The 23,906-nt window shown below is 43.1% G+C and overlaps 1 protein-coding gene across 1 annotated transcript in view; it reads left to right on the forward strand.

Moving 5' to 3' along the window:
* ext1b (exostosin glycosyltransferase 1b) overlaps nucleotides 1–23,654 on the forward strand; it is a 129,297-nt gene extending 105,643 nt beyond the window's left edge. The window contains exons 7-11 of the mRNA XM_085262930.1: nucleotides 3,504–3,599; nucleotides 14,154–14,243; nucleotides 16,396–16,556; nucleotides 17,241–17,412; nucleotides 19,644–23,654. Coding sequence (XP_085119056.1) covers nucleotides 3,504–3,599; nucleotides 14,154–14,243; nucleotides 16,396–16,556; nucleotides 17,241–17,412; nucleotides 19,644–19,829 — 705 coding nt within the window. The 3' untranslated portion in view covers nucleotides 19,830–23,654. The remainder of the gene's footprint in view (nucleotides 1–3,503; nucleotides 3,600–14,153; nucleotides 14,244–16,395; nucleotides 16,557–17,240; nucleotides 17,413–19,643) is intronic.
* Nucleotides 23,655–23,906: the final 252 nt, after the last annotated feature.

Here is a 23,906-nt window from a genome sequence, read left to right on the forward strand (position 1 = left end):
ACAACTACACTGACAGAAGAGAAGTGCCACTAGAAAAGCTTGAAAGTTGGAGACTGTGGTTAATGATATTTAAATGTTGCCCCTGCTGCCTTATGTCAGCAGTGTGGCTTCAACAAATAAGCAAAGTTAAGATTTACATTTCCAGACTGTGTAACTCAGAGGGGGCGGTATTATTTTTAACGGCACTGAAATGTAAAATTGGTGAAGTCACTTAAAACTGTTGAAAAAGCAAAAGTAAAAAAAATTGACCTGGATTATAAAAAATATTTATGTGTGTTATGAATATTATAAATCTGAGCCCAGCAGTCAATGCTGCCTCTCCTGAACATTTCATTGTTTTAGTGAGAAGAATGGGTGTTTAATATTCAGCCCTTCCTCGGTGTGGTGTAACCCAGCTGCACGTCCTATCGTCGACAAGCTTTCACAGACGCATCCTCTCATAGCAGCTGGCTGAATGAGTAGATGCTCCCCTCCTATTATTTTTATGGAGGTGCTTTTGTGTTTGCGTTCCTCTGGCTGTGCATGCAGAGTGGAGAGCCAGGTACGCAGCCGGAGTATTTTCTTCCACTCTCAGCATGAGGAGAGAAGGAGAGGAGAGGAAGAGCAGGGCTGCTGGGCTATGAGGGGATGAGCAAAGGGATATAAATAAATGAATGGAGGGGACAGAATGAAAGAACAGAGAGGGTGGAGGAGGCTAAATTGGACACAAGAAAGCTTTTGAAGCACATTCTGACAGCCTCCCGCTGTGTGTGTGTGTGTGCTCATGTGTGAATGTGTTCACGCACATTCTTGTGGGAAGCGTTTCTTCCTCTCGCGCTGCAGACACACAACAGCTCCTTCACCATTTCTCCTGCAGTCATATAGGCGCACACATACAGAGCCTCCACCAGCACCCCTTGGGAGCTGGTGAGCTGACAGAGACACCATCTGTCTTTCTAATCAAACAGGAATAGAAGGCTGTAACAGCTCAGCTCTGTGGGTGTGCGGGTGCGTGCACATGCATGCAGACTGCATACCTGTTGTTGTTGTCTAACAATGACGGGCATTTTCTCCGTCCAGATTTGGCATCACGAGTGTTTTTGTTCGCTGATAATGTTGAGATGATTTTGCAATTCATCAAACAGCTGAACATCATCTTCTTTCTCTTCACACAGCTGCCGTAGACACATGGAAACACCTTAGCTCAGATATCTGAATAGCTACCAGCGCATAATTTGGCAGGTCCAGTCAGGGTGCAGAGACCCCGAGGGGAACCGCTGCGTGTGACACAGTTAATGTCAGGATAATGTGAAACTTTATTGATCCCTGCAGGGAAATTCTTATGGGTTGCCTCCATCAGGGACGCCTGAGCACGGTGTCAGCCGCAGCTCTGCACACTGGAACTGGGATGGATTAATTTGCTCACTCGTTCAAGGACATTCCAGCAGGGCAGATGTTAGCTGGCACACAGCAACTGGATGTTGATGATGGGGCCCTATCAGTTTCTTCTTTACCAGCTGGGTATTAACTACACACTGCAGGCTATGGTTTCATCATCTTAAAGGGAAAATCTAAAAAACAAAGGATTTAACTTGCAAGTCACAGACAAAAAGTCAATGTCTCTGACGCTTGATGGTGCATGCAAATAAAAGTCTCGAGTTCAGAGTACAGGAAAGAGAAACAAGCATCTGCCCCAGGTTCACAGGAAGTTTGATAGATGCTAAATGGACTGATTTTTATATGTATGTATAGCCCTTTTCCTCTCATTCACGCATTCACACGCATATAGGCACTTTTATTTACACCTAAGTGCTTTCTATCTAACATTTACACTCAGATGAACGCACCAACGCAGAGTTCGGTATCTCGCCCAACGATATTCCGGCATACAGACTGCACCAGCTGGGGGTCGGACCACCAACCTTCCAATTTGTAGATGACCTCCTCCAATTCCTGAGCTACAACCACAACCACCCCCTAGACCAAAACAAAATATCTCGAAAAAACCAATCAAAATACTAAGATTCAGTGCAAACACTGAAAGACAGCATACTATCAAGGAAATTGCTTCCTGTTAAATCAACTGCTGATTTCAGTGTAAACCTTTTAGCTTAAATGATAGCATTTTTTGGAGGCACGAGGACGCGTTTTGTGATGAGAGCGGTGAAGAACCAAGTTGCAGCAAATGCAAACCACATCTACAGAGTGTACTGTGCACTGCACAGACACAGGTTTCTGCTAATTAGCTTTTATATATAAATAATAATAATAATGCTGGAATTGCACTCATTCGTGGCACTCACAGCAGGCTGTACTATTTGCCAAATAATTTTTTTTAATCCTCAAAAGGCACCAACACCAACAATAAAGGTCTCCATTTTCTCCTTGGAGGTTACAGAAGTTGTGCTACTTAACCTTTAACTGCACAACCACTTTACTTGCTTTTGTTGGAAGACACTGACTTGTCTGCAAACACCTCGCCAACTACTCACTAAGCCGTAGTTAAACTGGATAAAGGGTGACGCAAACCACCTTCAAAGTAAAAGCTGCGCCTTTTAAACACGTTGGCACAAGTTTCACTGCCACGCTGTGGTTAGTTGGCAAGTGTTTGCAAAAAAGATGCAATTTTTTAATGCAACTGCAAGCAACCAAAGCAATGACAAGGAGATTTGTGCTGCACCACCCAGTAACCACACATGATCCGATCAGTCCTCAGTGACTGGAAGTTGCGTGGGGTTAGTATGATTGAAGCCTTAGGCAGCATATGTTGCATCTAGTTTATGCAACAGTTGTAGCTTAGAGCAGAGATGAGCAGGTTGTTCTTTACTCATTTGCTGTTTTGAAATGCAGAGAAAACCTTCCAAAGTCTTTAAGTCCAGAGTAACATAACCATGTTTGGCTTACCGCAGTTCCACGGCGCCATCCAAAGTTTGACAGGCACGCCACGTCCAGCTAGAGGAGTTTAGCAAGCTTGTGTCGCCACATTATTCCACATCAAATTTAAGATGCATGAGAAGAATGGTTCGAGATATAGGGATGTAACTGTGTGTGTAAATGTGTGTATAAGGTCAGCTAGGATCGTGTCATATTTGGGTGTGTGTGTATTTTTCATCAAATATTAATGAGGCCCGCCGTCGTCGTGCAGCGAATCGGCTGACCTGCAGGTCATATAAAACATGATGTGACTGTGGCTGGGAACATGACTTTTTAATCTGAAAACATCATCTAAAGGGAGGTGGAGCATCACAGGGATGTAGCATTAAGAAGGACAACCTGATAATGCAACGAGATCGGCTACAGACCGAAATGTAAAAAGCACGCTGGGGACATAATTGGAAATATTTTATCACTTCAGCTGCCCTTTTGTCTCTTAAACGTTTAATCAGCTTGTAATAAGGTGACATTTGCTGGCTGCGGAGCACATAAATGTCGCCTGCTTAGGCCAGTTCATTCTGTTTGGGTTTGAGGAGCTGAATTAGATTCAGCGCACAAATAAAACTTCCTTTGTTTGTTCTCTCTTTCAGATCATCGTCCTGTGGAACTGTGACAAGCCTCTCCCCGCAAAGCACCGCTGGCCCGCCACCTCAGTGCCCGTCATCGTGATAGAGGGAGAGAATAAGGTGAGCCGCGCACGCTCGGCCTCTCGGTTACCTCAAAGCCGTGATCCCGATCATTTCTAATTACCTAGCTCGTCTTACACATATATTCTCTGTAAAGCTACTGAATCTTCAGACATTTTATTCAGTCTGAGAGTTTCGGGGAGTTAATGAGTTTCGATTTGTGTCGCAATGATTCCATTAGAGGACAGTTTGTGTGGTTTTAATTAAAGCTCAGTAATGAGAATAATATACACTGAAAACAGAAGGCCTGAAAGGCTAATGCATATTGTGTATTGGAATGATAAGGTGGTAATAATGGCTAAGTGCACAGGCAGACTTTGATCGGAACCAAATATCCAATTAGCTAAAGAAAGTGACAAAATCATTGCAGAGTAACAATTGAGCCATAATCTGCAACATAAATGCACTTGGAGCATTTACGTTTCTTCATCGTTCATCCATTTAAAACTTTTTAGGACTGTAAATATAGGCTATTTATAAAAGATGGAGCCTGAGTCTGTAAATCTGTATTCTTTTTAGCAGCCAACAGGGGGCAACACCTCTGGTTGCAGCTTTAAATCAGATTGGATACAAATGTATGAGGACATGCTCAACCACTCATTTTATATATGATTAAATATGATCTCAGTAAACATTTCCCTGATGAGTTTGGGTTCTTAATCTCTGGTTTTTAGTGATTGTAATTTTTGAAAGTGCTCTTGAGCAATAGTGCTCTAGTCTTTCTTTGAACATTTGCTGTTTTTTCAGTCCAGTCTCTGTACCTGACCATTTTCTTTGTTTGGTAAGCATTAACATTAACCGGTCAAGCATAAACACGGCACTTAGCACAATGGATAAACCAGCGTTGTGTCCACACATAACAGACAACCTAGCAAAGAGCCTGTCTTAAATTGTATCTTTAGCCACTTTGTTACTTGTAACCTGTCACAATAACACGTTATTTGTCCAGTTTCTTTAGTTATACCATTGAAAAATAACACGCGCCGTTTTGACAGGCATAAATCGTTCCATTTTTGCACCACTGAGGTGATTCCCAAAGAGATATTAGCCAAAAACTTGGCATATCTCTGCACTGCATGCAGGGTGTCCTGAAAAGATTTGAGGAAAGTGCACAAATGGAGAACAAAAGAAGAAGAAACTATAAAAGACCTGACGCAGGACCCAAGAGATGCAACTGGCCCTTCATTCAATCCAGCTACAGTTCACTGAAGCCTCATCAGAAATGTATGGAAGCCCGTTCCTGCCACACAAAAAAAGATCCATAACTCAAAATTTTGAGTTATTTTCTCAAAATTTCGACTTATTAACTCGAAAATTCAATCTATTAACTCAAAATTTCAAGTTAGCGCTGCCAATCAGCAATCTACATGAGTGACGTCATTTCCTTGTTACCCAGAAGCTGAAGCCCTCAGGTACAAATGCTACAGCGTTACAGTCAGTATTACAGTCAGTCATGAACGCACAGATTGCTGAGTATTTTCAATGTGGCTTCACAAATGATGAAATCCTTGTGCTGTTAGCTGAATCACATGGCGTTACTATCAGCAAACCTACTCTCGAAAGCGTCAATTTGTACATCCCTCTGCGCCATAACCTTCTGGGTAACAAGAAAGAGACGTTATTCACGTAGATTGCTGATTGGCAGCGCTAGCTCGAAATTTCGAGTTACTTCTCTCAAAACTTCAAGTTAATAAGTCAAAATTTCAAGAAAATAACTAGAAGGCAGTGTCCTCGATTTCTCAGTCAGATCAACATCCTCCTCAGGAGTTCTCATTGGATGTGTCCATCATTTATATACAGTATATGACTAAAACTGAAAATGGTTTTTTCGTGATAGATTGAGGTATAGAGATGGTGATTAGAAAATAGGGACAACTGCCTGTAAAAACACTTATATGAAACCATGAAAAGAAACAAACCCTTGCCTCTGATATTTTTCTTGAAAGAAGAATAATCGCCTAAATAAAATATAAAAGATTCTATTTAATCGGTTAAATAAATCAACAGCTCAGTTCCCTTAAATTGACAAGCCGTTAGAAGTGACAAATTTGTTTAATTCTGAAATCTTCTCTTCGAAAATGTTTCCACACAGACGGTAAGAAAAAGCTTTCGACGATGGGTAATGTGCATAAAAGCTATGTTTTCGAGTGGGCGTCAATTTTCTCAGCATGTCAGCTTAGAGACATTTTTCCCTCTGTTATGACTGGCGGTGTCATAAAATGCATGTTTTTCCTGGTTTTTAAGTAAACCCTCCAGCGAGACCCAGAGCATGCCTCAGTGGCATTTATTATGACATCCGCATTAGGCTTTTATGCTGAAGGTACTGTCCTGTGAAAAGCATTGCTATGTTTACCTTAACCTCCCTCTGACCTCTAATTGTACGAGTCAAAGGTCAAACGCGGACACGCAGTTTGACATTTGAATTGTTTCTTTTTCAAAGAGGGTCTTTGAGGTGTTTTTTGAGAGGGTTAGGGTAAGCGGGATCTGTTGCTCGGCTGTATTCCTGGACATCAGACCCATCCGGAGCCCTCCTTTCCCCTTCTTCATCTGAGGACTTAACTTCAACTGCCAATCAGGGAAAGTGGCTTTCACATCAGTGTCAGTCACTCAGCGGTAGGCTGGGTTTATGGTTTACCTCTCCCCGTGGCTCTGAGTGGTTTCTCCCAAGCTGTCAATCACAGTGGGAAGCCTCTGCGTGTAGCTGTGTTGCTTGTGAAAAGCGAGCAGAACGGGCTTAGTGCACTGCTGTTGTTTGTGTTTATGTGCGTGCGCCAGGCAGCCTGTGGTTTGTTGTGGTTGTGGCGTTTTATGTGTTTACCGTGGCGAGCCAAGCTGTGTTCCTCCACCCCACAGAGCGCGAGCGAGAGAGAGAGTTTGTCATCCCTCTCGCCTTTTCCCTGCCACTTTCCCCCCCTTATCCCATCTCTGCTTCATTCCTTCCCTCACTCACACATCCACTGTTTTTATCATTACTCTTTCTTTTATCTTGCTTTTGCTTCTGTCTATCTCTGCATCTCTTTCTCCCACCTTCTTTTCTCGCTTGTTGTCCCGGATGTTACCAGGAGTGTAGAAATACTGACGTCATGAGTCGTGGTTGGAAGAATCGCCAAATTCGCTTCCTTTTGTGGTTTTTACGTCTTCTCACTTATTTGCGTATGCGTGGATGAATTGTGGCATGTTGTTTTTCTGCAGAAAAGAAATCTAGCAGTTTTAGCAGATCCAATTTTCCCCTCAAAAAATGAGCCACTTTATTAGGTACAGCCTAATAACGTGGACCTTCTTTTGCTCCAATTCCTGCCGGTGCCGCAGACATTCCTCAGACATTTGTTGAGCGTAAACGATGTGAATCTCCTCTTGCACCACATCAATTAGACTTTGATCTGGGCTTGGAGCTTATTTGAGTGCATTGAACTGATTGGTGTGGTTAAGAAACCAGTTTGAGGTCATTTTGAGCTTTGTGACATGGTGAGTTATCCTGCTGAAAGCAGCTATCTGAAGATAGTACACAAAGGATGGGCGGAGACCAAACAGCGGAAAATGTACCAAGAAAATCCCACACCATTACATAACCAGGATGGATCCAGGCTTTAATGTTATCTGCGTCTAATTCTGATCTCACTATTTGAGGTTGCCGTAGAAACGGAGACTCATCAGACCGGGAAACATTGTTCAAATCTTGTGTTGTGCAGTTTTGGTGACCCCGTGTGAACTGTGGCCTTGGGTTCCTGTTTTTAGCTGACACGAAGGTTCAACGTGTTGTGTTTTCAGAGATGCTCTTCTGCATACCTTGGCTGTAGTGAGTGATTATTTGAGTTTTCTTCTTATCAGCTTGAAGCAGTCTGGCCATTTTCCTCTGACCTCTGACATCAACAAGGCGTTTCCTACAGATTAGTGGAAATTTCTTTTCTTTTTAGCGCCAGAGATGCTTTTGTGGGATAATCCCAGTGGATGAGCAGTTTCCGAAACAGACCAGCCCAACCAGTGCCAACAACTATGCCACATTCAGAGTCAATTAAATCACCTTTTCCCCATTCTGATGCTCACCTTGACCTCACCTACATGTCCAAGAGAATTAATTTCCTGCCATGTGATTGCACAAAATGAGCAGTTGTACCTAATAGAGTGGCTGTCGAGTCCGCAGTATTTCTCTATTAAATGAGTCCAAACAAACTGTTGTAACTTTCCACTTCTTATTCTGTTGTGGGCAATTAAACTCCTGTTAAACACCATGCAAGACAAGCACAAGCCTCCTAAAGCTGAACAAATCAGCTTACCAAAACTCACTGGAAATGCTTTTCCATCTGAAGAAAAGGGGAAGAGAGAAAATTTTGCTTACTGGCAGCTTTTTCTGTTTACACGTGAGGGCCCGTGGGTCAGCACTTGATAAGGTGAAGATAATTTAAAGTCTGAAGCCCCGAAGAAGAAAATTACAGGATGCACAGTGTGCAGTTTCCATTGCAGTTTAATGAAAACTGTGGATAGGTGCTGCACAAACTAAGTGTAACACCCAGGAAAACAAGGACTACGTTTCTTTTTTCCCCCCCTTTCTTAGCGCTTCGCCCAGCGCCGCCTCCTCATGCAGTGTCGGTAGTTAAAAGTTAAGTCCAAGAAAAATAAAACAAATGAGTCGATCCTTCTTCAGCTTTGTATTTATTCTTCTATCGGCGGCATTATATAAACACGTCAGTGAATCACACTAATGCACTGGATGGCATGTTTTGGCATTAAAGTGAACACAGCCGCTGCGATAATCCCACACACTCCTGCTGCTGCAAATACCCACCAGAGCCTTGAATAGTTATTAATGCGAGCCGTTCCGAACCGTTCCAAACAAGTCCAGTGCCCAGCTGTTTCAGGAAATTGCTTTTTTCCTTTAATAATATTAAATTATGGATTTGGTATTGTATTTTTTTTTTTTTAGGGTGTATGCCTTCATTTGAAAGCTTGGCTCTTAGTAACAGACATGTGGTTGCATTGTTGGTTTTGGTTTGTTTGAGGGATTTGTCGACAGCGCGGAAAAAAACACAGAATAATACAGATTTTATCCTTCAACCACATCCTGTCTTTCCCTCCCTCTGTTGTCTTCTCACGGCGGCCAACAAAATCTGGTTTGTGACTGTTGGTTTAGGCCGTGTGAGGATCCCGGCGGCACTTGATATGGTTTACATGCACTGGTGGTCCTCCCTTCCGACGTTCCCTACGTCTCTCTCCTCTGCTGCTGTCCTTTAGAGAGGAGGTGAAGTGCTGCAGGCAGATTCCTGCTGCAAGAGCTCACATTCCTGGAGAGAAGCAGGAAGCCCCAGGCTAATATGTCTCACTTCTAACATTACAAACCATCTGGGGCCTGGAAACATCAGCTTCTCATCCTCTCTTTGTCTCTTTTCGTCTCTTTCAGTATTCGCTGCTTGTCTCACTGTCACTTCCTCACCTCCTGTCTCCTATCCCTGGTCTTTCACCTCTTTTTGGTCTTTTCTGGTATCCTCTATGTGTCTTTCTGGTGGGAAAACAAGTGGTGGAGGGGGCGGAGAGAAGGGGTTGTTTTGTTTCTCGCTTTATGCCCGCAGGACATCATGGCAGTAATGACGACAATGAAATGAGAGGGAGGGTACCGCTTCTCATCTTTCTTCTCATTTTCTCTCCAGCGTTTTTTCATCTTTCGCTGTCACTCACGCACCTCGGCTCTTCCACCCCGTTCGAATGTGAGCGACAGCTGAAATTTTCATCTGCTCTTGTCGCTGGAGTATTTTCGGGAAGACGGGAACACCGCGGCACTTGGCCGGACAAGCCGTTCCCATCTCTGTCGGGCTCCACCGTGTGAGCGGGAGTGTGATGAATTTTAGAATTGCTGTGTGAGCAACATGTGAAGCATTATAAGAATTTAAAGAATCTCAGTTCGCATTCCCATAGGAATAAACACAAATGCTGTGTTTATTCCCATGAGATGTTCTGCCAGGCCTCTACTGCAGCCACCTTCAGTTGCTGCGTGTTTTGGGTATCTCTGCCTCCAGTTTGGTGTTTAATAACTGAAAAACATGCTCTGAGGTCAAATGACTTAAAAAGCAAAGAATATCTTTGCCTTGAGAAACTCTTGGGTTGCTTTTGGAGTTTGCTTTGGGTTGTGATCCATTTGCAGTGTGAAGCGTTGTCTGCTCAGTTCTGCAGTGTTCGGCTGAAGCTGAGCAGAGAGTATAGCTCAGTTCATCCCGCTGCTTCTATCAGCAGTCACATTATCAATAAAGTGGCCCAGTTCCACTGGCAGCCATACACGTCTATGCCATAACACTACCTCCACCGTGCTTGACAGATGATGTGCTTTGGTTCCTGGGCTGTTTCTGGTTCAAGGTAATATTGGCTTCATCTTATTGTTATGAAATTTAGCAAGGGGTTGATTTTCCTGCAAGCTCACAGGGTAGCAACTCCTGAATCCCAAAGAAGTACATCAGAAGAAACTTTGCTCATTGTCTTTGACTGTAAAAGGGACCACGACTGACAAAAGACCCTAAACGCACCAGGAAGGGCGTTGCTCTAGCTCACCTGGTTTAGCAGGCGGCCCATATGCAACAGGCTCTGAGCATTTCCTGCATGTCCTTCCCACACACTCTGCTTTCCTGTCTGCATATAATAAGCAGGTTTAAGGTATTCCACCTGTCATAACCAGATGCTACATCTGCCTGTGTCTGCGGTTTTAGAGCAGTTTGTTAACAATTTAGATTCCCCTTAGCCTGAAAATGGGGTCATTAACATTATTTTTCTCTACACTCATAAAAATTAACTCATAAAGTTTAAGTCAAGACATCAAGAGTTCAACCACAGACTTGTAATCTTTTCATTACAGCACACCTGCATGTCTTAGCATATATATTTAAAACAAATTCAAATAAAGAGCATATATCAGGTCTTCACTTTTTTTTTTATTCTGCTAAAAATGAAAACAGATATTGGACTTAACTTAAATAATATGAACATTTACATAGTAAAACAATTTTTAATTTACATATATTTGCACATAAAGGACTGAAATCTTATTTTATACTCCTTTAGGCTTTTTAATTTGAGATCAAGTGTTTTCCTTCTTGTATTAAAACGTTTGTGTTTCACCTAATAATCAGCTGAATTTAAAGATTTTCAAAAAGTCCCTTGAGTCATCCAGTAAAACTGGCCACGTGTTTTCCTCCTGTTATCTAAAGGACCTGGCAGACAAGTGAAGTCTGCACGCTGTGCAAATCAGTTCTGATTTAAGTGTTTGAGGAACTCGTGTCTTTCCTTTTGCTTGTACAATAAAAGTTATCAGGAGCTGGAGCACTACAGTAGATAAGAGGCTTTCCGCAGCTCGACTGCAAAACCAGAATTTTTGGGAGCGGTTTGGTTGTTTTATTTATTTGTTTTTGGTGCCCTTCGCCTGCAGAAGTGATAAAGACCTGTTGAGAGTGAGGTCAGCAGTGACGCTCGGCAGGCAGACAATGGCAGGTGTTTACAGGGAAACGAGGTCAGCTTTGACCACTCTTAAATGTAAATGTAATGGCTTTTCTGTGCAGGCGGTGCTTTAAAAGAACAAGAATCCTCAGAGAGGCCTGACCTTCAGAGCCGTGCTGAATAACTAAACAACGGTGCGTGAGAGTGTTTACATATATGGGACGTGTATCTCGATATGTCCGCGCGCATTGAAGCTGTGCGTTTCTCTGCAGTTTTCTAATTGCGTGGGAGGCGGTTTGACTTCGAGCGCACATCCAGATTACGACACGCACGCTCTTTGTCACCGAGAAACCGCTGTTTTCTCATCCGAATGCCTTTCATCACAGCCAAAGACCAAACAAGTCTAAATATCCTCAAGATGTTGATCTTTCCATCCACCCACCAAACCCCCATCCACGAACACTCTCTCTGCCTCCAGTAAATATTCAAGGACCGTCATGCATTATACAGTTGGGTTTCATCCACTGTTAAATATACATATTGTGTTTTCAACAGCGGCTGAGATAAAGTAAATTTGGGCCACATGTAAGACACATGACTCACACTAGGTGTCTGACTACATTTGTGTGTTTTTATTGATTTAAAAGAGCGAGTTGACCCTGCAGCAGTAATGGAAACTAGTATCAGCACTCTATCTCTGTAGCAATCGACAGGGTGCAGCCTGCAGTAAAGCGTAGGATATTGGCTTTTCTCTCATTCGCTGTGCACCGCTATTTGTTGATGTCATGGCTTGTTGTCTCCTCTGAATCTCATGAATTTGTGAGGGATCATTAAAAATGCATGTGGCAGATATTGAGAGCAAAAAGGAATTTTTATTCCAAGATTTATCTCAAGGTGAAACTCTGCATTTAGCACTGGGGTCTAGTGAGCCGTGGGTAGCGATTCAGAGCGGTTGGGCTCGTCTGCAGTGACTATGACTGGAGGTTGCACCACGAGCAAAATGATTGCGACTGTTTGTGATAAACTTGGGATGTTGTTGCCCTGGAAGTAGTTGACTTCAAAGATGTGATCACTTGCTGACTTGATGATGATCACATGGCAGTAAGACGGACTTAGTCTGCTCTTGGTTTGCTGTCCATTTGCATTTGAATGAGGTAAAGTTGGCAATTAAATGCAATCTGTTTGTGGTAGTTAGGTGATTAACTTAACTGTGATATATCTGGGATAAATCGGCAGCAATTGTAAATCTTTTTCCATCTACATGCAAGAAATTCACATTTATTACTTCCTCTCAGACTCCAGCCAGAACCCACGAGATTTGCAACAGCACTTCAGAAATTCCTCCACAAATAGTGACGTAGATGCTGCAGGATATCAAGTTAACTCCATAATGACATAAGCCCTCAGCAGCCTTAATTGCATGTAAGAATATAACCAGAATCCAACCAGTTGGCAACCAGTTCAGTCCCCTATTGCAAACAGATACATCGTTGCTTTAACATCAGCACAGACTGATTCTGTTTGAGTGCAACGTGTTGGCAGTTATTTGCCATCAGACAAGTTTCCCACCAGGTGACCTGTGCAGTGGCCTTGCAATCAAACGTGGTCAGCTAGAGGATGTTGCAAACACAGTTGCAAAAGCAAGAAAGTTTAAAGCAATCATCAGGCAAGCACCAATTTATTTATTTAGGTGTTTTTTCTAGTCCCAAGGAGGTTGCCATCCTGTTTTTACTGTATTGTGACTGAGCTATACAGCAGCTATAAGTGCTATTTTTAGAATAATAACTACTTGCATGTAATTTTCATGAGCTCTACTTTCAGCTTTTTAGCAACTTTCAGCAGATTTGGGAGTTACTAGCCTCAATTTTACTGTTTTACTTTAGTGTCAACATGTGCAGTCTCACTTTGAAGCCATTTTCTGCTACAGTAAAACCTCTAATCATCAACTTTAGTCTGATGCTTGTTACTGAGGTTGGTAGCACAAACCAAGCAAATAGCTGCCAGCTTTATCTGTCAGTAAGCAGCTAGCTGGTGAAACAACAAAGCAGCATCTGCCGGGAGTAATCTAACAATCAACTAAACAGAGAATGAATAGTGAACGTGTATTGATCGGGTGGGCAGGAATACACCTCCACCTGTACGCTCTGTGTGTAAATAAGCAGCTGTTTGTTGTCTACTCTGAATCTCATGAAATTATGAGGAATTGTTAAAAATGAACGTGGTAGACTTCAGGAGCAAACGGAGTTGTTATTCTAAAATGTGTCTCTTGTTTTAAGCTCTCCGTTTATGTTTTGTTCTCAGCTCCACTGAGCACTCCTTAGCATCTTTCAGCTCAATTTTCGGGGGGGGGAGACTCTTGCCTTGATTTAACAATTTTAATTCAGTCTCGACACTCTCACTGCAGCCATTTTCAGCGAGATAAAACGGACAAAAATGCAAATTGTCTGTCTGTTAGTCGGTGAATAACGGAGCATGTAGGAGCTAAAGAGAGACACATTTCTGCCAGGAGTTGATATAAATCTAACAAACAGCTAAAAGGAGAGTGAACAGTGAACTCGCTTTGATCAGGCAGACGGAAACACAATTCCAGCTAAACGCTGTAACACACCAACATAAAAGGGGGGTTGTCATACCGATGTAAAAAGGGGGATATTATCTCATTGTTTATGAAAATTGCTTCCCCAAAGTGCCAAAGAAAACCAGTTACAGCAGGTTTACAGACTGTGCAGGCGGTTCTCCGTTTGTAAATGAAAGTTTTGATCCTGGGAGGTGACCCTAAAGCTGCAGTTTGCCTGGCAAGGGAAAAAAAGACAGCTCGGTTATGCCGTGTTTAAGTTTTCTCGTACCATCAGCGCCAAAAAAGCAGCAGAAACCAGCTCACGTGATTTTGTCTTTAAAGTGCAACAATTCCCTGAAATGCATTATCTCAAAATTGAAAACGTCTTGTTCAGTCAAGTTTGATTAAAACTCTTGTCTGCACGAGTGCTGTTTAATAAGAGCATGAATGTCAGAGAGGTTTACTTTATTATTTCCCGCTGTGCTCGGATCTAGATTTGCTATTAGTGTAGTTTGAAGATGGGATCCCAGCTTATGTCACTCCAATGATTTTTAACCCTCTGTGCTCTGTGTCTCCCCCTGCAGGTGATGAGCAGCCGCTTTTTGCCCTACGAGATCATTGTGACCGACGCTGTCCTCAGCCTGGATGAAGACACAGTTTTGTCCACCACTGAGGTATCCTCTAATAAACACAGCGACTCTCCTTTGTATCGCCGTCTCCTCCACTTGAGTTGTAAAGTTCGACACTCCCTTATTGCATTTCCTTTTTTTAGCTTTTAGCTTCTTTCTGTTTGTCCCTGCTGCTTTCAAGTTGGCCCCCCAAAATTTGTGGCCTGGTTCTTTAATCTTTTAAAGTCTAACTTTCATTCCCGAGGCCTTGCTTGCTTTTCTCTCTTCTCGTGCGCTTTTCTGCCTCTTTTTCCTTCCCTCTCCTTTTCTTCCTATCGCCCACCTCCTGTTTTTGGCTCTACCTCTCCTATCCCCTATTCGACGGCAGCACTGTTATGGGCATTTTTGTTCCACATGCTGGCGGGGCTGTTCCTGTTTTTCTTTTTTTCTTTTCCTGGGGATACGTTTTGGCGCGGCATCATGGGAAGCCAGAACATAGCAGAAAGAAATGAGTTTATGTGGCAGATCAAGATGGCAAGACAGAAGGGAAAATCCATCCCCGACAACTGAATCGACCTGCGTTACTCCCAGGAAGACGGTTGGATCACGAGAGCAAACACTTCTCAAAGTTTCTGAGCTCAGGGAATGTCGATGCCAGGAAACTTGAGAAAAGGGGGGGAAAAAATGAAGGGTAAAACCGGTAATCTCCCCATCCACCCACTCCTTCTTTTAAACAAATGATTCAAAGTGCAGTTTCTGGCCCCGGCGTCTTTGTTTTCTCATTTTTATCCGACTCTCTCCACCCTTAAGTGAAGATGGCGACGACGAGAGCTGTCTTTAACAATGATACTCACTCCTTTGAATATGACTCCCGGTTCAGTCGGAAAGTAGGCAGAATTATGAAAGTCTGTGAAATATTTTCCTTGTGATTGTAACATCATTCAGCTTCCATCTCTTTTATTTTGAACTGCAGGCAGGAGCAGAAGAAAGTCATTATTTTCCTTCAGGGCTTTTTCATATGTACAAATTTTGGCAGGAAGAGCAGATAGATACTGTTTTATGGTGGATTTTAAATTTTTTCTCTTCTTTTTTAATATTCAACAACATAAGCAGCCTCACAGCGTAGTATAGTGATGTGCGGTGTAATGCAGAGCAGGCTGTTTGAGGAGCCGCTGAGACCTTTCTGATGTTTTTGTCTAATTATTTGATTGAGCGCTTTGATCGTCGCTGCAGTCGTTTGCTACAAGCAGCTGCTTAGGAAAGACTGCTTTGTGTTTCATGAGGCTTTGCCTCAGTTGTATTTTCACTCGAGTGCGTTTTGAACGTGTTGTTCCTTTGTTGGGTTTCATTGTAGTCTTTCATTTCCTCTTTATCTTTTTTTCCCTCACACAACACACCGTAAATAGATACATTTTTTACACCTTTGATTAATGAAAACAACAACTTCACTTTATTTGTCTTTTGTAAGAAAATATTTAACACAGCTCATTCCAACAAGGGTTTATAATGACGTTAATGGTGTGAATAATTTTGATGCACTTATCCAACCTTTTTTTACTGATAGAGGACCGTTCTGACGCCATTGAAATATTGTTTTGCTGATATCCAAGAATACAAATTGACTGATTTGCTATTTATTGGTAAATAACAAGAAACTGGACCAACATAAGTTAAAAGATTTAGGGTCAACTTTGACCTTGGGCGCTAGCAATTGAGGTCAAGATCCATAAAGTTTTTACTGATTTGGTGTGACCTTGACGTCGACCTCCTTGGCGTCCATGCTGGATTTGCTTTACTCCACTAATGATCTAGAAGATGTAGAACAACAAAGAACAAGACTGAAGAGATTGACCCTTGGAACTGGATTACAATCTGATCCAGACATTGGATCGGTGCATCCCGAGTAGCTGGAAAACATCTGCTGAGCTGTGAAAATTCCCCCTTATTTATCCTTCTCTCCCCCAAAAATACCAAAGCAAAAGCAGCTTTTTACAGTACCAGGCTGTCGTGCTTTTTTTTGCACAGTTTCATAGTAAGGGTTATTGTATATGAAAAGTGCTGAACAGTAGCTTTTCATTTTGATCAGCTGAAGTTGATTAAAAATAAGAAAAAAATGTGTACATTTTTGCCACAAAGGTGTCCAGAGGGTACTAAATTAGAGTTTGTTATTAGAAATGATTAATGTTCTGATTTTTTAAATGTTTTAATCTCTGTCTAGGTGGACTTTGCCTTCACTGTCTGGCAGAGTTTTCCAGAGCGAATCGTCGGTTACCCCGCCCGCAGCCACTTCTGGGACAGCAACAAGGAGCGCTGGGGCTACACCTCCAAATGGACCAACGACTATTCGATGGTCCTGACTGGGGCTGCCATCTATCACAGGTGCACTTCAGGCTGTTAAACTAAAGCCTCCCTTCTCAAGCAGCTGTTTACCTCCATGTCCTTTGATTCTCCTCACTCCTGCTCCGTTCTCCTTCCGTTACACGAGGCTCGCTGTTGCTCCGCTCTGCTCTCCAGTGTTCGGTTGTCTTTCTTTTGATGCGGCGCTTTGATGCGGTGATCTGTAGATTATGAAAGTAGATGTGATGTTCAGTGTGGCACAGCCTCGGGAAATCAGTGTTTTGACACGGAGTATGTTTTATCCCCAAAAAATGTCAATTTGTCTGCCGCGCAGCCCTCGATAGTTCCCGCGTTTAGTTCGACTACAGTCCTGTCAGCTTCAATATGGCTTCACTCAGCTGTGATGGGAGCAGTCCATTAAGCTTAAGTCAGCCAATCACCGCAGCCGAACGCTTAATCACTTTCAATAAGTCACTCGTTCAATCCATCCAAGAGCTTTAACAGCGATGGTGTGGCCTTTAATGTGAAATATTCACTTTTTATATTTAATTTAAGCTGTCAGCACAACCGGCTTTAAACCTTTGAAGCTCTAACACTGTTTATTTAGAAGTTTTTAAAGCATTACTTTCAAAATAAGAGCTTCAGTAGAATTAAGACTATTAAGGATTTAAGTGCCACTGGTTTCAATCTGGGAGCCTCTAAATACTCTTCTTCCTGTCCTCTCAGGTATTATCACTTCCTGTACACCAACTACTTGCCCACCAGCCTGAAGAGCATGGTGGACCAGTTAGCCAACTGTGAGGACATCCTGATGAACTTCCTGGTCTCTGCTGTCACCAAGCTGCCGCCCATCAAGGTCACACAGAAGAAACAGTACAAGGAGACCATGATGGGACAGGTAAGAGGGCAGCAGCTGTGACCACTACACCACACCGCATGTGGAAGTATGAATACTTATAATGCTTAGATCCATCTCTTTGTTGCACTTGGAGAGCTTATTAGCGTTGGGGTTCTTTTAAAAAGAAGAGGATAACGGCCGGTCGAGAAAACTGGTTTGCATCTCATTACTGGATGTGACTGAGCCCGTAACAATTTACAATGCTGGATACAGAGCAGCCTTATTATACGGACCTCTTTGAATTTGTCCTTCTTTTCATGAGCCGTGATTCATGCTGAAGCCAGTGTTGTTTTCTTCCCTTCATGAGTGTGTCATGGCCTTTCAGCTGGAGCGAAGCCGTGCTGCTTTATGAACAGCATGAATTATTCTCTTTAAAAATCCTCTGGTATGGGCCACGGAAAAAAACAAAGAAAAAAAAAACAGGGCAAGTCATAACGGCACACACACAAAAGCAGGGAAAGGAGTCGTGTCGGTCCCGAAGCCTTGCGTCACGCTTTCTCATCGGGCTCCGGCCTGTTAAATATGGCGGAGCTGACGATTTATTGAGAGAAGTTGACATCAGCCATCGTTCAGTGATGGCTTTCTCTTGTTACTACGATGAAAGTTTGACCATGATTGAGTCAAAGAGCTTCTTTTTGTTTAGTATACGTCTAAAATCCCTGCTTGTTAATGATCGTGGTCCGAATACGCTGACTGAAAAGTGGATTGAAACTAGCATAACATAAGAGTTTCAGTATTGGAGTATTTAGTCAGTTATGGACAGATACTTGGTGCCTTTCTACTCTTTTGGAGCACTCAACACACTTTTAACCTTCACATATTCAAACCCCAGCAAATGAGGATCTGACCCGCCAACCTTCCGACTGGTGGCCAACCACGCTACTTCCTGAGCCACGGCTACCCCAGTTAGCTTTTTACTCTTTTAGCGGTCAATCAAAAAATTTGGGTGGGAAGCTCATCTTGTAACCGGAAGGTTGCCGGTTTGATCCCCAGCTCTGTCTGTCTTAGTCGTTGTGTCCTTGGGCAAGACACTTCACCTACCGCCTACTGATGGCCAGAGGGGCCGATGGCACGATATGGCAGCCTCGCTTCTGTCAGCTTGCCTCCACCAGTGTGTGAATGTGAGAGTGAATGAATAGTTGAATTGTAAAGTGCTTTGAGGGTCTCGAAAAGCGCTATATAAATGCAATTCATTTTATTATTATGTATTATTGTTATTTCCTGTTATTATCAGGAGGGTTTATGTAAAAATACAGGAGTCCGCCTGGATACCGGTGACAAAAAATGTGTCATTACTAAATGGACCGGTTCACGTATTGTGCTTTCCTACTCTGCTGGAGCACTTGAAGCCCTTTTATAAAACATGTTTCATTCATCCGTTGACACACATTCACTTTTTTTCTACTGAGTGTGAATCTAACATTCACACTCAGTGGCTTTCCCAAGGACACTTTGGGAAGCAGACTGGAGCAGCCAGGGATTACACTACAAACTTCCCGATTAGCAATGACCTGCTCTCCCTCCTGAGCTACAGCCAACCATTAAGAAGAGGAATTCAAGGCTCCGATCATTTCAAGCGCTGCATAGTATAAATATAACATGTGCATGTCCACATGAGATTATAATCCCGGCTTTATTCGCCATGCTTGCTATAATGGAATAATGCAGACATAAGAGAAATGCAGCCCTCCTCGGTCATGCTCATGCATATGACATGAACTGTGGCAAAATGAAAAAGTAAAGTAGTTCCTTCTTTCTCTGCCTCACTCATACATCATAGATTTGGTCTCATAAACTCTTGCACACTTGCAAAATATTGTTTTAAAGGGGTCCTACTGCGGTCATTTCCATACTTTTCGTCTTTGCTTGGAATGATTTACAGTTAAAATATTCCACATTTATAGGATTTAGAGGAGTTTGACGTCTATGCTTTTGGCTCACAGGGATTACCTGAACGTATTCTGAGCTCATTATTTGAAAATGTGGCCATGTTTAATATAATTATTCACTGCTGTAACAGGATACATATGACAGAAACTAAGGAAAAGCATCTGAGGCTCTTTTAAGACGTTACCACTGATATTTTATAAAGATCTGCAAAACTGGATTTTGTTCCAAAACACAGTCGACTTGTAATTAGTTTTTTCATGTTCCCCCAGGATCTGCATCTGTTATTGAAAACTCTAACTTTTCTTCTTTTTGTTTTTCCTCCTCTTCTCCATTCCCTCCAGTCTTCAAGGGCTTCTCGCTGGGCTGACCCAGACCACTTCGCCCAGCGGCAGACCTGCATGAACAAGTTCGCCAGCTGGTTTGGCGCCATGCCACTGGTCCATTCCCAGATGAGACTGGACCCCGTCCTGTTTAAGGACCAGGTCTCTATCCTCCGCAAGAAATACAGGGACATCGAGAGGCTCTGACAAGACCGCCGCCCCCTCGGGGGAGACCCTACGCAGGGGGAAAGAGACTCTGTGGAGATTAGGAGTCATCAGAGTACAGGGGGATGGACAGGGAGAGACACAGGTCTGTCTTCCACTCAGCACATTGCCAATGACCAGAGCGCCGCTGCTGGAAAGACTCGATGAGGAAAGGGATAAACGGGAAACGAGCGTAGGCCGTTTGGGTGTGAAAAAAGCAAAGAGAGTACACAAACTGACGGGCTTACCAAACAGTACTGTGTTTCACACATGTGCAAACACGCAGCACGCACTACTGACGACAAGAACTCTTGGATAGAATATTTTTTGTATGACACGGACGAGGACGACATCGTCTTTCCTGCTCTTTCGGCACTCGTGCGGGGCGATGGTAGAAGACAGGAAGGTGTTTGTGATCTCAAACCTGGCAACCCAACCTGTCATCCCAAGCAACCTTCCCTACTCTGGATCAGGACATAATACTGGACTCATTACCAAACTCCTGCTTTGTAAACCCATGAATATTTTGTTGCCTCAAGTTAAAAAACAAAGATTGTCCAACCTGTCCTTTTTTTTTTTTTTTTTAGCAGCCATTACTTCCTAATATTCTCAGCAGTTGACAAACACCCCGCGTCTCCTGCCCTTGGCTCGTTCCTTTATGAGTTGATCTGGCTTTTATAATGGTCTATCTGCTCCCGTGTTATCACAAAGATAAGTTAGGAAAACATCTCATTTCATGTCCCATTTTCCTCTCGTACTCGCCACAGCAGTTGTACTTTTCTCATCTTTTTCCCCCACTTACTTTCATCATCTTTTATCCCCTCCCTCCCTTCAGACTCTCTGCTCTCCCTCTTGTCCGTGTGTGTGTTGTGTGTGCAGACCCTTGAAAAGTTGGCTCATCCAACCATAAGCCCAAGCGGAGTACATTTTCCCTCCGTTGGAATGAGCGAAATGAACATTTCTGGATGAAATGGAGCAGAACGTTGCATTCTAACCCAAACTTTTTTTTTTTCTCCTCCCCCTCTTCTCTCTCCCTCCCACCCCTCTTCCTGCATGGTCTCTGAGCACCAACCTTACTGTGGAGGGGGGGGGCCATAGCAGGTCTTTGGTGACCAGCATCATTTCAGAGGACAGATTTTTAACGCTGAGCGCATCAGTGCCATTCTGACATCAGGGTCTGCCTTTAAAGTTGTTTATTGCACATCACATTGCCTACATCCGTTTGAGATGCTCTTGTGTTGAAATATTGTAATCGCCACTTTTATGTGTCTCTCCTGGCGCCCTGATTATTTTTATTTCCCCCCCCCCCCCGTGACATATCCAAGGACCTCGGAGCCATTAAATTGACAAAAGGTTTTCTCCTCCATTTGTCAGGCAGAGATACGTTTAGGCTTCAATTAGGTATTTCGTTTGAAGTGCTGTTTTATTCCCAGGGGACACGCTGTTGATGAAACACCGAACATTATGGAGCATAGCGTTTGCGAAAACAGTGACCGGCAAACACGACCTGCTGTCTAATGCGATCCTTGGGATGACAGCTTTTTCCCCCTTGGCACACACTACCTGCATCAGTGTGTGTGTGAGAGAGACGGTGGCCACGCTCGGTGTCTTTTCTACGGCTGACACTTTTTTGCACCTTAAATGATCTTATTGGTATCGGACAACCAGATCAAAATGCTTAAATAACTAGATATCTTGACCTTTAATTGATCATTTTTAAAGACAGGCTGTCAGGGGAAGAAAAAATAAAGGTGGCTGGCTCATAGCTGAGCTGCTATATGCTGTCATTAGGTCTGCATGCAGCGTGCAGGCGGGAGCACAGGCGGTCCAGTCACACATTTAGTTTGCAGACACTTGAATGAAAGCAGCATGCTTTTAGTGGCCTTTTCTGTCAGACAGGCATTCAGCATAATGTCTCAGCCAAAGCTGCTCAGCGTGTTAATCAGTTAGCTGTCACTGACATCGTCAACATCAGTGTCACACATTCAGTGGCTGCTTTAGATTCATTTTTTTTTTCTTTCTTCACACTTTGTTTTTATTTTCGCTTGACAAAGAGTCGATGTAAAATGTATCGTAACGCCTTCGCTGTTTCAACAAAGGGGACAGACGTGCTTTGAAGTGCCATATCCAAATGCTACTATAGCAGAGCTGCTCTGTTTCCGCGAGTCATATCAAACCCAGCAGGACTAACTTGTGTTGTTTTGTTTTTTTGTTCGTTTTTTTTGCCCCAATCATGTCACTGTTTTGAATATCGCTGTTTGTGCTTGTACTCTGAAACTCGTTTCCCGGGAGATTCGTCGTCAGTGTAACAACATCGATACGTTGCGATTCTGGGAAACTCATGCTCCTCGCACGGTCTGCATCTGGCCTCTATTTCATCTTCAAAAGAATCATATTGTTTCAATCCATATCAAGCCTTTTATGTCTGATTGTCAGAGTTACTGTTGTTGATCGTCTCAAGACAACCACATTCCCCAGCTTTGCAGATAATCCACACACACTAAAAAAAACAACCCACCACCTATTTCAAATCCCTGGTCTCAGCACTGTACATAGACATATTTATTTTTTGAAAAGGAAAAAAAACAAGACTGTGTACGATTTGAGATGACGCGGCGAGAACATTGAGACCGATCCTGCGTCACTGAGGGGAGTAAGTGGTATTTATTCAGTTTAGTTTCTACACGCTGTGCACATTAATCCACACAGATGCCGATATACAGCTCGTATTATGTCGCACTCTGCATCGGTTTTCCAGGGGAAGCATCTATCACACTCTTTCTAATACAGAGCTCCCCAAGTGAGATAACATTTCCAGAGTCGCCGTAGTGGAGTTTTAACTCCTGGAAAAGATTGCATACACCAGTGATCCAGAATTGGATTGGGCCGCTCCATCTTGGCTCTCTGCGGGAGTGAAATTGTAAAGTCCCAATAAAGACTACGCCAACTGACACGTGGAAAATAATAAGCAGCTGGGGCCCCCCAGCCCTCTCTCTCCTGCACCAGATGGAAACATTTTCACATTCTGCCGCAACATCTTCCCCTCATGCATTACAGTAATGCGTCTGAGGCTGTGACACAGTGGTTTAAATTGTCTTTGTCGCAGCTTGGGGCTCAAGTCGTAGCTCGCAAAACAGAAACGGAAGTGTATCTACAGTCTTTCAATTCCAGAGCTCAGTCAGAGTGTGATGGATGTGAGTCGGGGCCCTCGGAAAAGAAACAGCAACTAAACTTCGTATCCCCTTAAAATGCCTCCGTCATTTGATCAGGGAAACATTATGCAAGTTATCATCTTGAGCTTCAACACAGATGGAAGAAGGTTTACCCAAAACGTGCCAGGCGGTTGGCGTGTGCGCTGGAAACTGGTCTGCTCTCGATTTGATTTGTGCCTTTTTATCAACATGCGAGTTCCTGACATGCTGAGCACTGTCTGTCCCAGACTTGTTATTTCCAGTAGACGGGCAGCAATAGCACCATGTGCGGAGGACTCATATCCCTGCCTTCATACACTGGATGAGTCACAGTTTCCATTCTCTTGTTTTGACGCCCCATTTTCATTGTTGTGTTCGGACACTGTTGCTAAGGCGACAACGCATGACCACTTCCTGTTTCTGATTATTTATCAGTGATTGACTGTATTATGCGAGCAATCAGCAGTAGTGTCTGTTGATCTGTAAGGACTTGGTCAAGCCCAGCTGTCCTGATGCCTTCTCCTCCCTCCTACCTTGTAATTAAGAGAAGACTTTTATAGAGGTCACAGATTAAATAGAATAAATTCCAATTTTGTAAGAATGATTTATAAAAAAATAAACTCATATTTGATGGTAACTGCATCTCTGTGCCTTTATTTTTGTTTCATTTTTAATTTTTCTTTAAAGAACGTGATGATTTGCCTCACATGGACCAGTTCTGTTTTCAAATCTTCACCTGCAAGTGCAACAGGGAAAAGCATACAGTACATGACAGACTAAGCAAATGACATGTACTAAAAGAGAAAAAATGTGTGAGGCTATTAGGAAAAACTGGATATAAGTAGGAAAGTGTTGACAGTTGTCACAATCCGGTAGGTGAAAGAGGCAG

This window comes from Mchenga conophoros, linkage group LG22, assembly GCF_057382185.1.
Source record: "Mchenga conophoros isolate Kocher_MC1m ecotype Shallow Benthic linkage group LG22, M_conophoros_male_GT1.1, whole genome shotgun sequence".
In the NCBI taxonomy this organism is placed as follows: Eukaryota; Metazoa; Chordata; class Actinopteri; order Cichliformes; family Cichlidae; genus Mchenga; species Mchenga conophoros.